At 36.5% G+C, this 12,931-nt stretch overlaps 2 protein-coding genes across 2 annotated transcripts; one reads left to right on the top strand and one right to left on the bottom strand.

Annotated features, from left to right (window-relative positions):
* Window positions 1-37: 37 nt before the first annotated feature.
* LOC114525827 (echinoderm microtubule-associated protein-like 2) lies at window positions 38-8,993 on the bottom strand. Its single transcript, XM_028547272.1, has 22 exons — window positions 8,760-8,993; window positions 8,455-8,604; window positions 6,862-6,911; window positions 6,656-6,771; window positions 6,545-6,580; window positions 6,196-6,227; window positions 5,887-6,007; window positions 5,310-5,459; window positions 5,023-5,095; window positions 4,703-4,804; window positions 4,391-4,486; window positions 4,136-4,273; window positions 3,863-3,962; window positions 3,696-3,736; window positions 3,341-3,457; window positions 2,974-3,120; window positions 2,725-2,856; window positions 2,302-2,458; window positions 1,495-1,680; window positions 916-1,011; window positions 643-773; window positions 38-272 (listed from the first exon to the last, which is right to left on the bottom strand). The coding sequence occupies exons 1-22, from the start codon at window positions 8,800-8,802 to the stop codon at window positions 144-146; spliced, it is 2,343 nt and encodes a 780-aa protein (XP_028403073.1). The 5' UTR covers window positions 8,803-8,993; the 3' UTR covers window positions 38-143.
* Window positions 8,994-9,673: 680 nt separating this feature from the next.
* On the top strand, window positions 9,674-12,931 carry LOC114525600 (protein max-like). The gene is made up of 8 exons (XM_028546987.1): window positions 9,674-9,693; window positions 9,848-9,974; window positions 10,049-10,090; window positions 10,392-10,499; window positions 11,899-11,973; window positions 12,088-12,136; window positions 12,246-12,458; window positions 12,563-12,931. Exons 1-8 carry the CDS (start codon window positions 9,674-9,676, stop codon window positions 12,592-12,594), a joined length of 666 nt encoding a protein of 221 aa, XP_028402788.1. The 3' UTR covers window positions 12,595-12,931.

Genomic DNA, 12,931 nt, shown 5'->3' with positions numbered 1-12,931 from the left:
GCGCGATGTAAATAAATTTTAACAATGTAAATCTAATAAACTATTTATCCCCTTTCCCAGGGCTGAGCTAATATATTCAAAGCATTTGTCTACGAGATACGACCATTTCATCAATATTTGCTAACAGGAATGAGGTAGAATACTTATCTTTCGAGCCTCCATTGCATGACGGTATTATCCTTGCCTCCGGTGCTGACGACATAAGAATCCGTTGCTAGGAAACGTACGGCGGTAACATGGGAACTATGACCGTGGGCAACATTTGGCGTGGACTAGAACGGAGAAAAAATACAGATATGTATGGGGGTCCACTGATCTGAAAATTAGACCTGTGTCATGACATTCATATTCTCAGCTCTGACTCAAGGCTGGTTTCCACTCAGGAAAATTCTCCTTTGGATCAGTTAGGACAGGAAAGTTTCCTTTGTATAAACACCGCCTGAGAACTCACCGACCAAGGAAATTTTCCTGTCCGTTCCGATCCAAAAGAGATTTCTCCTGAGTGGAAACTAGCCTTAAATCATTGTCGAAATTTCCCAATGGGAAACTGATTTAGCAGATGACAAGAGTAGGTTTGCGATTTTTCACAGAACTCACAGAAACAACTGGCTTATATTGATGATAAGGTATGGAAAAGCTTACCTTTGGCTTCGAGCAAGGATACGTAAACATATTCAAACAGCCTGAATCATCACCGCTGACGAGGTACTGAGAACTATGTGATCTAATGCACGTATTGATATCAGTTCCATCAGCGCCCTCTGGCCACATTCCTAAGCAAATTAGCACGAGAATTTATTTCAACGTAAATTGGCTATTTATTTAGTTTCGCAGCTTCAAAACGCCTCTCTAATGTACAGAGTACTAACACGAGACTTGTGATGATAGTGAACCTTTTATTGCAATATTGCCTACCTCGCACAGGGAACCCCAGCACACAAGACCAAGAATCCCACTCGGTATCTCTCATTGAAAATCCTGATGAAACTTGTTTGCAATCTTTTGCCTGCCCTAAAAATGAGATAGGATATCATACTTCCTCCTCCTGGATCATATTATCGATTCCAAATTCACAACTCAATTATGTGACTGCAAAACAGCAAAAATATAAACTACCCTTCCTTGATTGCAAGTAAGAAACATACTTCTTTGCATCAGGGGCCAGTTGTACCAAGCCCGTTTAGCTTAAACGGTGGTTAAGTTCAAAATAGAAAGCACATCTATCGTTTTATTCAACAAGCGAACTAAATGTTTCTAACCTTAATCAGTACAAAGTTACTGTTCACAACTACATATTCAGTGTATAATTCAAGTTGACTCATTCAAAAGAGACGTAAGAGTGATATTTAGTTTTGACTTATCCACCGTTGAAGTTAAACAGGCTTGATACAACCAGCCCCAGGTCAATTAAACCCAACAGAAAACCAATTCCTTGCTGGTCTTCTATATCAGTTCAAAAATGTTGTCCTGAAAAGAAACCTCGATTTCACTTACAGTATAAGATCTCGTAGTCTCCAGAATTGCTTTGCAAATGTTGGCTGTCCTTGGACCAGTCAAGATGCGTTATGTAACTAGAATGACCGGACAGTCGTCCATGTTTTTTATACTGCTTGCCATCCTCGCTCACAGTAAACAAATAGATAAAGTTGTCGTGAGAGCCAACCGCTAGATAACATCCATCTAAAGATGATACGAATATATACATTAGCTGCTTTGGTCAAATGAAATATATAACATCCATGCAGGGTTGGTTACTATATTCTGTTTAGTCCTATTATAGATGGAAATCTTCACTAAAATATTTTCTTTATACTGCATGGATAGCTTCATAGTTCTAAACTATTCCTTTTGCAGATCCAGTAAGGATCATCTCTCATTGATCCAGTGTTACTACAGGAGGAAACGCAGACTAACCAAACCTTATGTATGCTGGATAGCTCTATCAGTTCTAAACTATTCTTTCTAAAAGTGCTGTAAGGATAATCTCTTATTGATCCCGTGTTACTACAGAAGGAAACCTAAACTAAACTAACTTTATTTACACTCAATAGTTCTATCAGTTCTAAACTGTTCTTCCTAGAAGCCCAGTAAAGATTATCTCTTATTGACCCAGTGTTACTATACAGGAGGAAACCTAAACCAAACTAACTTTATTTATAATGAATAGTTCTATCAGTTCTAAACTGTTCTTCCTAGAAGCCCAGTAAGCATTGTGTCTTATTGATCCAGTGTTACTACAGGAGTAAGGAAGTTAAATATATACATATATATATAATAAAATAAGGTGGTCGAAAAATTTACCAGGAGAATACTTTATGCAGTCATGTTGTTCTGAACCAATCTCACAGGTGTAGAATTCCTCTCCAGTATCAGCGTCAAGAATGTGGAACTTATTGTTCTGAGATGCGACTGCCAGGAAATTACCATTGGGATGAAAACATACTGACTGAAGAGCACCCTAAGACATTCATTGACGATAGCTTGAATCAAAAATCAAACAAGTGAACTAGCCCTAAAATGGACGATTCCTAGCTGTCATGTCACGGTTTTTTGTTGGGGTGTGTCAGAGACGATTCTTTATGGGGTGTGTCAGAAACGTTTTCTCTGCTTATATTATAGGGGATAAAATAGAAGAGAGGGGTTTCTTAGCGACACATACTGACAAACCGCCCAACTCTGAATACTACTTTTAGTATCAAATTTCTGTATTTCACAATCACAAACCTCCAGCGGCTGAGACCAGACCAAAGACTTATCCTCGCTGTTCCAAACATACAACATCTTATCATAACCACATGTCACAAATATTGGCTTAGAAGGATGGACGCACAGACCCCACGTTTCCTCAGAATGACCCTGGAATATAAGCGATGGTCATCACTGAACATACAACGATATGATACGCGATCAACCAGCTTGCATGGATTGAAAGTTCTTAAATCAAATGTTGTTTGCATCAAATGATCTAGTTACCTTTGTCAAGCACTGAAATTGATTGCTTTCTTCTATAAATTTTCCTTGAAGGATGCAGTTTTTCGTTGTTCCAACCACGACGGATCGTTCTTCGTCATCATTGGGACCCAAGATAGCAGATCTTACTGTACCACTTTCCTCTGGAATCTAAAGGGAGCACGACTTGCTTTAACGGAAAGTTGATCCAGGAAAACTGACTGAGAGAAGACTCATTTGAGACAGTCAATTCAGTTAGTTAGCTACAGAGAACCCATCATATTTCGCAAAAAAACAGTTCTATCCCGAAAAATAAACTAGATTCATGCCATTATCAATTCTATATATCTCGCTCGTTACGCCCCAATCTCGGCTACTAATCAAAATTTACCTCTAACTGTTTCTCAGACTTGTTGTAATTGCTGTCCCACAGGAAGACTTTCCTATCCTTGCCTCCACCGGAGAGAAACGCTCCATCCTCAAATGATTCGATAGAGAAGATTGGCCCCTAAATCAGATAGGATTAACGGATAGAATTAGCGGTTAGAATTAAGATTTGGGTTAGTGCTAGGGTTAAGGTTGGGAAAATAGGTTTACTATTAAGATTAACTTGACTTCGTTAATAAATTCGGATTGCTTGTATGGAAATTTGTAACTGTTTTATTCAGATAGCAAAGTTGAATGCGTTGCTAGAGCCAAAGATAAAAAGCAGGTAGCAATTTAACCGGCGAAGCTCTCTTCCATACCTCGTGAGCAGCTGTTATTTCTTGTGTGATTTGGTTGCCCTCTAAACACCACATAAAAGTAAATATAAAAAGACTAAACTTACAAACGATTGAATATTGTTAAAATTTTAGCGAAACTCACTAGCCATGCACTATTTGTACAATAATTTGGATCGTGACAAACATACCGTTTGCCCAAATGAAGATATTGCCATTTGAATCACCAGAAATCACCTGCCCATTTTGTCCAAATGCAAAACACAACACATACTTTGGTTTAGCGTGTTTCTGAAATGAAACATTAATAATATATATGAGAGCATTGTAGAAAAGTTGAATGAATCATTGCATATTTGTTACGAAAACGTACGATGCAACACTGATGATTTGTTTGAGACAAAATTTGAAGCAAGAATGACGATTTTCATTGATACATTGCTGATCAATCACCAGGCAGTTACCTCAAAAACGCCCATTTTCTTTTCGAGTTTTTTTTCATCGTTCAGTTTCCAGAATGCGATGTGGGACTTGCCACACGTGACCAGACGCTTTGAATCACCCGGGTAGAAATCCACAGCCAAGACTGGCTCATTACCTCCCTAGAGAAGATCAAATGATCAGATAATCATTCATTGGCATTTGGCAATTAGCTAATATGATGGACGCGTGATGCGCGCCTAATGTACCAGATATTAAGATTTCAAATATACACGTACTTTAGCTTCAGTTACTTTTTTCTTGTTTTCCCATTCCCAGATGGATAAATTGTGATCATTTCCATCATCCACACCAACCACATGAGCACCACCATCCTGGGACGCAGAAAATTACATTCAGAAAAAAACTGATTATGGTTGACAATTGACATAGCTGCATTGAAAACTGACGACACAAGGGTGCTATAACTGGTTGTTATACTGCAGTTATACTGGTTGATATAGCTGTGTATTAGGATCATTCGAATGATGTACCCAGAGCCTTCATGCTATTGCCCGTGAATTAAGGCTACTAAGGTTCATCTGACTTACTTCAACTGAAAATGCCACACAAGATAATCCCCTTTGAAATGATCCCAAACCAACTACTTTGAGTGTTTGCAGGGAGGTGATGTTCCAGATCCGAATATGCGGCTACAAACATATAAAATGAAACCGTAATGAATATATATACTTCCTCTGCTTGCCATTGACAAAATAAAGTCTTTACAATTACACACCAATGTTTTAGTAGTTGAAGTGGAAGAAAGTATGTTTCTGGTTGGTTATAATCACAATTAGGGGAAGCTATCTTCACTAAGATTCAACTTTGAAGAGATTTGGATTGTGTCTCCTACTCTCTGGTATATTACCTTGCCTTCCTTCTTTGCATGTCCTGCAACTTGACCACTTGCAATAATCTCTTTGTTTGGATGCAGAGCGAGGCTATGATACATAATTTACATGAGCATTACGAAATAATTTGCTAATTGTCAAGAGGACTTTGTGGGTGATAGGTGTTAATTCACAGCAGACATAGATTTATAGGCGGTGTGGCCAGTTGATGTGTATATAGGAATTATAGGGGGTATGGTTGACATGCATATAGGAATGTATATATAGGTATACACAGTATAGGAATTTAACCAAATTAAGTTACCATTTGACATCATCAGTGTGTTCAGTATAGTGTCGCTGGGTCTTGGTTGTTGGGTTGTATATTACTACAACAGCAGCTGTGTTATACACAATCTCACTGGATGGCAAGCAATAGAGATTGTTGCGACAGTCTTTTCCACGGTAACCATGCCTAATATGACATTAAGGTCAATATAATTGCTCGATCACTATTACCTCCAGTGCAAGATTCATTAAATTTTTTTTTATGAAAACATGTTTGTAAAGAAATAAATAGTGGAGCCTATTATCTTTTTTAACCATTAGCTTGATAGCCTTTGTAACGGTTTAAGTGCTTGACCAGGGTTGGTTGTTCAAATTTAGCAGTTAGTGCTAACCCTGAGTTAAATTATGCTCCGCTGTTATGGTTAATGTGCTTCTGCATATGTGCACTGTTTGTTTCAAATGAAAAAACAAGTTCAACTTCATAAACGAACAGTTAAAAAAATTAATGTGAAAATTTGAGTTAACCCAGGGTTAAGCTAACCGGCTTTTGAGCAACCGGCTCCAGGTAGCAATTGCCAGCCATAGTGATTATATAATTCTATTATTAAGGATACACCCATTCCAATAGTAACTTCACATCAGGAGCATCTCCAGAATGAGACGATTCATCAAAATTACTTGGCGGATAAAAATTCAATGTCCTACCACGCAGCTGGAATTTCATAGCAACTGCATCTATAGAGGGCCATTAACAATATTTTCACAAAGTCTACTAATTCATTTGACATATATAAAAGTTTATACTAATCTTATGTATACATTTCTATTTAATACTTTCTATTTGAAAAGCATCCAAGAACATGCAGCGTAGCAAAATATCCAAGTATTTAGAACTTGATTAATAAACGTCTCAAGTGCATTACCTCGTTCAGCTTGTTCTTCTTTTGATAAGCCACTGCAATACATTTTATGGTATTAGACAAAACGAAACAACAAAAAAATAGCTACTCTAGGTGCAACTACAGGTATTTTCCAAAAATCGAACTTGCAACCAGCTTCTTACAAAAATCAATGGATGTATAACAATAGCAAGCACACATGTAGCACTGTTTGAGGAGGATGCAATAGCAGATGGAAGCAGTTGTAGGTACTTGCTATTTTAAGCCATTTGTCTCTATAGTAAACTCAATTCAACCTTTTTTAGGGAAGCACCTGGGTACATACTACACAAAGCTTTATAATTATTTAAATGGTCAATTGAGAAAGAATTACCTATTGCTAGTTTTTCTCCTGATAGATGACCCCTTCCTGAAATAATTACAAAAGAATATAGTACCATATGGCCATACAAAAGAACAGCATATAAAATGGTTGCACGTTTACCTGCTTGCAGAATCAGAAGCGCTGTGCTTCGATGATGGAGGTCTTGGTGTTGATGCAAAGCTATTTGTTGGTGATTTCCCAGACTTCTTACTTTGACTAGCATACTTGAATGGGGTCTTAAAATAAAATGGCCAGATGAGATATACTAAATTGTTCAGAAGAAAGGTACTTTGTCTAATATCATAGGCAAAATAGAAAAAACGTACATGGTCTCCAAGAGCTGATGTTGAATTGGGCCTTTTAGGTTTTCCAGAAGCTGCAAAACAAAATGTTAAACTAGTTAAAAACAAATTTTGACAATGGTACTTTGCCAATGTATCTTTATATACTTTTACGTCTTACATTAGCTAGGTAACTTTATACACATCCAAAAGAATAATTATTGGCTAGAATATGCATCAACTGAGTAATTTTCTACTTGAGCAAATATTTATAATGTAATTTGGGTGCAGTCGCATTAAGGTCATATGTATACCAAAACCATTTCAAAAGATTGCTTTGAAACAAAGTCAAACAAACTAAGCTACATTTAAATAAATATCGATCATCTTCACCCCCTTTTAATTTATGTATAATCTGAGTCTAGTATGTTAGTGGCGCAATTCAATTAAACTTTTAACAATGTACAAATTGTATCTTTAATCTATTTCAGTACTTCTAACCACAGTTATTAGAATATACATGGTTTGGAGACTACATGGAAATACAATACAACTCATTATCTATGTTATTGTCCAGGTTTATGCAAAAAATGGTTCCTTATCGTCACATGTCTATTGTATTTTTGCCCAAATAACCAATAGCAATGGCTTGGCTTAGCTCCTCCACTGTGACTTGAACAACATGTTAATTCAGACCTTACTATTAGTTTATTTGTTCAAAATACAATAGACACGTGAAAATAAGGAACAATTTTTTGCATAAATGTTCTCCGACATAGTTAATGAGTTCTATTAATTGTACTATTGTACTCTTATGTAGTCTCTAAATCATATATATTCTATTAACAGTGTTCTAACACAAGTAGCATAGAACAATAGACATGTACATTTCTATCCTGAAGAGGTCATGCCAAATATATCTCATGAATAAACAAACTTTAAGAGCTCATTTAATTGCACCACTTATACATTGAAAGGTCAGAGTTATTTGGTGCATTCTATGTCTATTTTCCCAACACAAATTTGTCGACACAGCCCATAATAATTCTACCCTGTGAATATTTAATTTAGTCAAGTCTTGCTTACATCTGTTTGAAATTTTCAACCAGACCTCGGAAGCTATTATCTAGATATTTGCATAATTCATCAGGCCAAAAACCTTTTTAATAATAATAAAACAATCCATCCCTTTGCCATAGTAGAGCAATCCAAATACGTAACTGAACATGAATTTCCATCACAATGGCCAAAACCTGCCCTCTCAGGATCAAGGCAGGATTTATTTAAGGATTTATTTATTTAAGTAATTAGAATGTCATTCAACTGTATGTAGACTGATTAGAACTGCTAATTAGCAACTTCATTATAAATTAACACAATTTAACAGGATCTTGAAAATGTTAAAGGTTTCTCTTCTTTGCATGGCAAAATATAAACGATTGACTGAAACTCATCTTGGTAATTATAAAATAAATGATATTCAAGTTGTTTATTTAAAAGCCCGTGTATGGAATAATCCTAAATTCAATAAGGGTCATGTTTAAATGGCAACATGAACTTATTATCATATTTCATAGTATGTCTGTGTGAACATATTTTAAAGTTTTGTACAATACAAAACATAGTACAAATATTTACCACTCGCTGGCTTCCGTTCCTCCAATACTTGCAGTCTTCTCAAAGCATCAGCCAAAGATGATTTAAGAACAAGGATTTCGTCTCCTTGATCTCTGACCTGCTTCTTAAGACTTGCAAGCTCGTCAGAGTCACGATAATCTCCAGAACATTCTGGGGAAAAATTAGTCGAAAAATCATTTAGTTGGCCGTTCAAGACACGGAAGACTTCCAAATGGTTGCTGCTCAAAATACTGCTGAGTCTCACTACTTTTACAGGTAAAAATGACAAATTCTTCGAGACACATGGTCAAATTTGAAGCACTCACCTGCGGAGTTATTTACATTGGCTTGCTCGTCCATTGACTCCATTTTAAAGCGTTGTTATTAAAAGAATAACACCAGTTTGACTTTTACGCTGTATTGCTAGCTAAATTTCACTGCAACGTAGCGAAGAAATGGCAAAAATTTTCTCAAGAATGTTGAACAAAACACATGCACAATATATGCCAACTGTCCAAGCACGAGACTTTCCGACATAAATTTAAAATTCACTTCGCGGTTTTTCGCGCTCAAATAGCGCGTAAAATGCTGACAGCTCCCGCGTGGCAACGCATGAGCCTAGCGTGAGCACGCGTTAGCAGACATTGTGACACCCGCTTGACACTTCGACACAGGCCAATAAACTAGTCTAGACTGTTCTAACAGTACATATCACTATCAATACTATTACAAAACTTTTATAACTTACAATTCTGTTTTGCTCCCTCTCCATTTTTTGGATGTATTTCGTAAAACAAATTCACGTAACTTTCCCCAACACTTTCTAGCGTTTCCTGCAAAACGTCGTCACTCACGCAAATTACGGTAAAACAAGTACTTTATTGTATCGACAATTTGTACATTTTGCGCATTTGATGCATTTACGGATCGTCTTGTTTGCGAATTTTATACTGCGCGCTTCAACACGAATATTCGTGTTTTGGCGCAGGAAGATTGTTTTGACGCAAACTTCAGTTTTATTATAAACAATCGGAAAGTGCTTCCGCAAATCTGGTAAATATTGAAATGATAACGTGGTAATATATAACTTATTATCGTGGCAAAGAAGGCGCGGACTAGTAATAATCGTAATTGTTAGGGAATCGCCCATATTTATAGTTACATATCAACTGACTTTGGAAATATTCATATGGCGTTATTGGCCGTGTTTTAGAATGTTCGAGCGCCCCGTTTCCAAACAATGGGGGCAAGAAAGGACACGTTTGATAATTGCATTACGCAAAGTATACAGACCATAAAGCAGCAATTTCAAGGTCATATTTTGAGATCTAAATGCGGGTCAAGGTTGGCTCCGCACCAAAGTTGCGTGATTGAGCAAGGTCACGTGGACTCGATGCGGTCGCTGATTGGCCAGAGTGCGTGTACGTCGCAAGCACGTGCTCGAAAACACAACACGAGGTTTTGGGAAGTTAACGTTTGTTTACGCGAAACATTTCGAAGTCATGTCTGACGAGGAAAATATAGACGTTGAATCGGACGAGGTAATGGCGCGTTTTTAACCCAGATTTTCTCCCCACTTTCAGATCTGATTGTTAGCTTGCTATTCTTCACCTAGGAAGCGACAGAAGACCAACAACCGACCCAATTTTTAACACAGGTGAATTCAAATGCTTTTGTTTTTATCGAATGCACATGGGATTTGTGCATGACACGTGTCCAAAATATTGCTCACGAAAACTTGTCAATTTCGTGTTGATTTTGTTCGAAACTTTGGCACGACTTACATCGACGGTGCCTTAATGTCTTTGTGTATTTCCATTAAAATCGAGAAAGAATTTCCGAACACAATTGAATTTTGTATCAGCTCGTAATTTGTATTTTCATGCCGTTCACGCTAATACCGAAAGCTGCAACTTCAAACGTGTTTTGATATTAAAATTTTTCTTGTTGAATTCCAGGCAGACAAACGAGCACACCACAATGCGTTGGAAAGAAAGAGACGAGATCATATAAAAGACAGCTTTTGTCATCTTCGAGATTCTGTTCCTTCCCTTCACGGGGAAAAGGTTGGTGTTTTGTTTCGGCTACATACTGTGACCTGCGTTCGTTTGTTTCTAGAAGTATATACTTGTAAAATGCTCAAACCTCCTCTTTCTATCGCTCTGAAGAGTTAATAACATACAAACTTTGAAGTCATTTCGATTCAAAATATACTACACTGTTGCAAATGCTTTGAAAGTGTCTGTCAACGCTTTGTTAAGCCCTCTGACAATACCTCGCTTATATTTCTAGACTTTCGCAAATATAAAAGCACGCTTTCCCCGGTAGTCGCAATATTTGGGAGCCGGTATCATATAAATTAAAAAAAATAATAAAATACACAGACCATCTCGGGAGAGAAAAAGTGCTGAGTTGAAATTTTAAAATTGAAAGTATTTTGTACACGTTTATACAAGTACTGTTCGGGGAAAATTCGACTGCGAATATCATGGCTATTTATATAATAAATACAAGTTCACGTTTAGACTTGTGCCAATTTCCTGTTATTATTACTCGAAACTTTTCTTTCGGTTTAATAAATGGGCCAGACTCTTATAGACGATTTCAATTATTATGTAGGAATTGTTAAAAGGCGGAATTTTTTGGATTTTCTTGCATTCTAAAATAGAAGTTCGTTCAACCATGACCCGCTGTCGTATCACAATAGTTTTAATCTCAGAATTGATAAAGTTTCAACCTTGAGGCGGTGTGGTATAATATTAAATTGACCCCATCAAAGTGTACTTATATTGATTCTGCCTGCATTTTAAAGAACATTAGTAGATACGGATATTATAGTTGAAAACACCTGTGTTGGCATTTCATTATTTATTAACAGGTAGTGTGTGTGGGTTAGCCTAAGATTAGACCTCTCATAAAATGTACTTAAAGAGACAAGTTTCTGAATGACAGGATACATGCATTCATCAATCATGCTATCTACATGTTTAATTAAACTTGTTTCACAGCAAGTTTAATTTAAAAAGCCAACAACTTGTAACAAGTTGTAAAAACCTTGTCAATTGATTTGTTTCAAGGTTTCTGATGCTCTAAGTCTCTGCTCACACACTTGAACTTTGTTGGATCCAATTCACTTCTGACATATGGAATATAGTCTGTTATTGATAAAGCAGTATTGCATTGGCTTCAGTGCATTTGCTGCCCATAAACATCATAAGACAACAGACTACAAAACATCCATCAAAAGTGAATTGGATCCAACAAAATTGGATAGTGTGAACAGACCTTTACATCACACAATATTACTTCTCAGTAAGAGTACTGACAGTTGTTCAGTTGGCAATTTGCATCAAACCTACCTTAGAAATTTAACATCAACCAATTGTCATCTTGGTTGCAATATATATTCCATTTATCCAAGGATTGGCCAACCACATTGATTTAGAGATTTGTTTATTACTTCAGGCATCAAGAGCGCAAATTCTGAACAAGGCAACAGACTACATCAATTACATGAGAAGAAAAAACCACTCTCATCAGGTAAAGATGCTCATCCAATTGACGCGAAGCATTTGCCATTCAAACAATACCATCTTTTATGGTGTATTTATAAAGTTGAATATCGATTTTGATTTCATACTTATTATTAAACAGACAGACATTGAAGATCTCAAGCAACAAAATGTCATGCTTGACCAACAAAGTATGTGAAAGCAAAGCCAAATGTTTAAGTATAAATGTCATGTCATTATAAGCCTATATTGAATATAAACCCATTATATCAATGCTAAATTATACCTACCTTCCTATAGTCCATAACATGGAAAAACAAACAAACAGCGGCCTTTTCAATACAGACACAGCTACGGCATTGATTTCGACAACAGACACCTTGTTGAGTACATCTCCACTCCCCAGTGATTCCCTACTTGAACAGGAACACGATTCCAACACACTCGTAGACCCTTTTGTAAATATTGATGGCGTTGATGGTCCCCAAAATGCAGGAGAATACACAACACCAAGTAAGAGGATCAAGACGGACGCTTAGCTATACATGAACTATTTTAAATCTTTCCGTAATCGTGGGAATTGCTAATATTGAATTATTTTATTTGCTCAACCCAAGGGAATGTTATGGATGACAGCTACAGGATATGATTACTATTTATTTTTTCTTGGAAATTGCACCAATGTAATATAAGATGTCATTTTACATCGCTAGGAAATCTGTAAATAAAAACGCACATCTGGGTAAAAATAAATAATGTGTATGTTTGTACAATCGACTTTCGTAACTACATTATAGCCATTCTTTCTAGACATGCTTAAACTTTAAGTTTCCAAATTCTGAGGATTCTAAATTCTGAGGATTCTAAATTTGTGTAAATATAGTGTTTTGTTTTATATGCAAAACAATGTCTCGCACCACACACCTGCACAGATAACTAAGATGAATCACCAAACTGAATAAATATTTTAAAACCTACTTATTAAT

This window comes from Dendronephthya gigantea, unplaced genomic scaffold (assembly GCF_004324835.1).
Source record: "Dendronephthya gigantea isolate DGI-Jeju-01 unplaced genomic scaffold, DenGig_1.0 000035F, whole genome shotgun sequence".
In the NCBI taxonomy this organism is placed as follows: domain Eukaryota; kingdom Metazoa; phylum Cnidaria; class Anthozoa; order Malacalcyonacea; family Nephtheidae; genus Dendronephthya; species Dendronephthya gigantea.
This window is presented reverse-complemented; position numbering and strand designations above follow the sequence as displayed.

Coding starts and splice junctions, on each gene's coding strand:
- LOC114525827 (XM_028547272.1), bottom strand. CDS start 8,802: ATGGAGTCAATGGACGAGCAAGCCAATGTAAATAACTCCGCAG. Junction 3,737..3,862: donor TATCTTCATTTGGGCAAACG/GTATGTTTGTCA, acceptor TGTGGTGTTTAG/AGGGCAACCAAATCACACAA. Junction 1,012..1,494: donor AGACTACGAGATCTTATACT/GTAAGTGAAATC, acceptor TCTCATTTTTAG/GGCAGGCAAAAGATTGCAAA.
- LOC114525600 (XM_028546987.1), top strand. CDS start 9,674: ATGGGGGCAAGAAAGGACAC. Junction 10,500..11,898: donor CTTCCCTTCACGGGGAAAAG/GTTGGTGTTTTG, acceptor TTATTACTTCAG/GCATCAAGAGCGCAAATTCT. Junction 12,459..12,562: donor AGGAGAATACACAACACCAA/GTAAGAGGATCA, acceptor GCTCAACCCAAG/GGAATGTTATGGATGACAGC.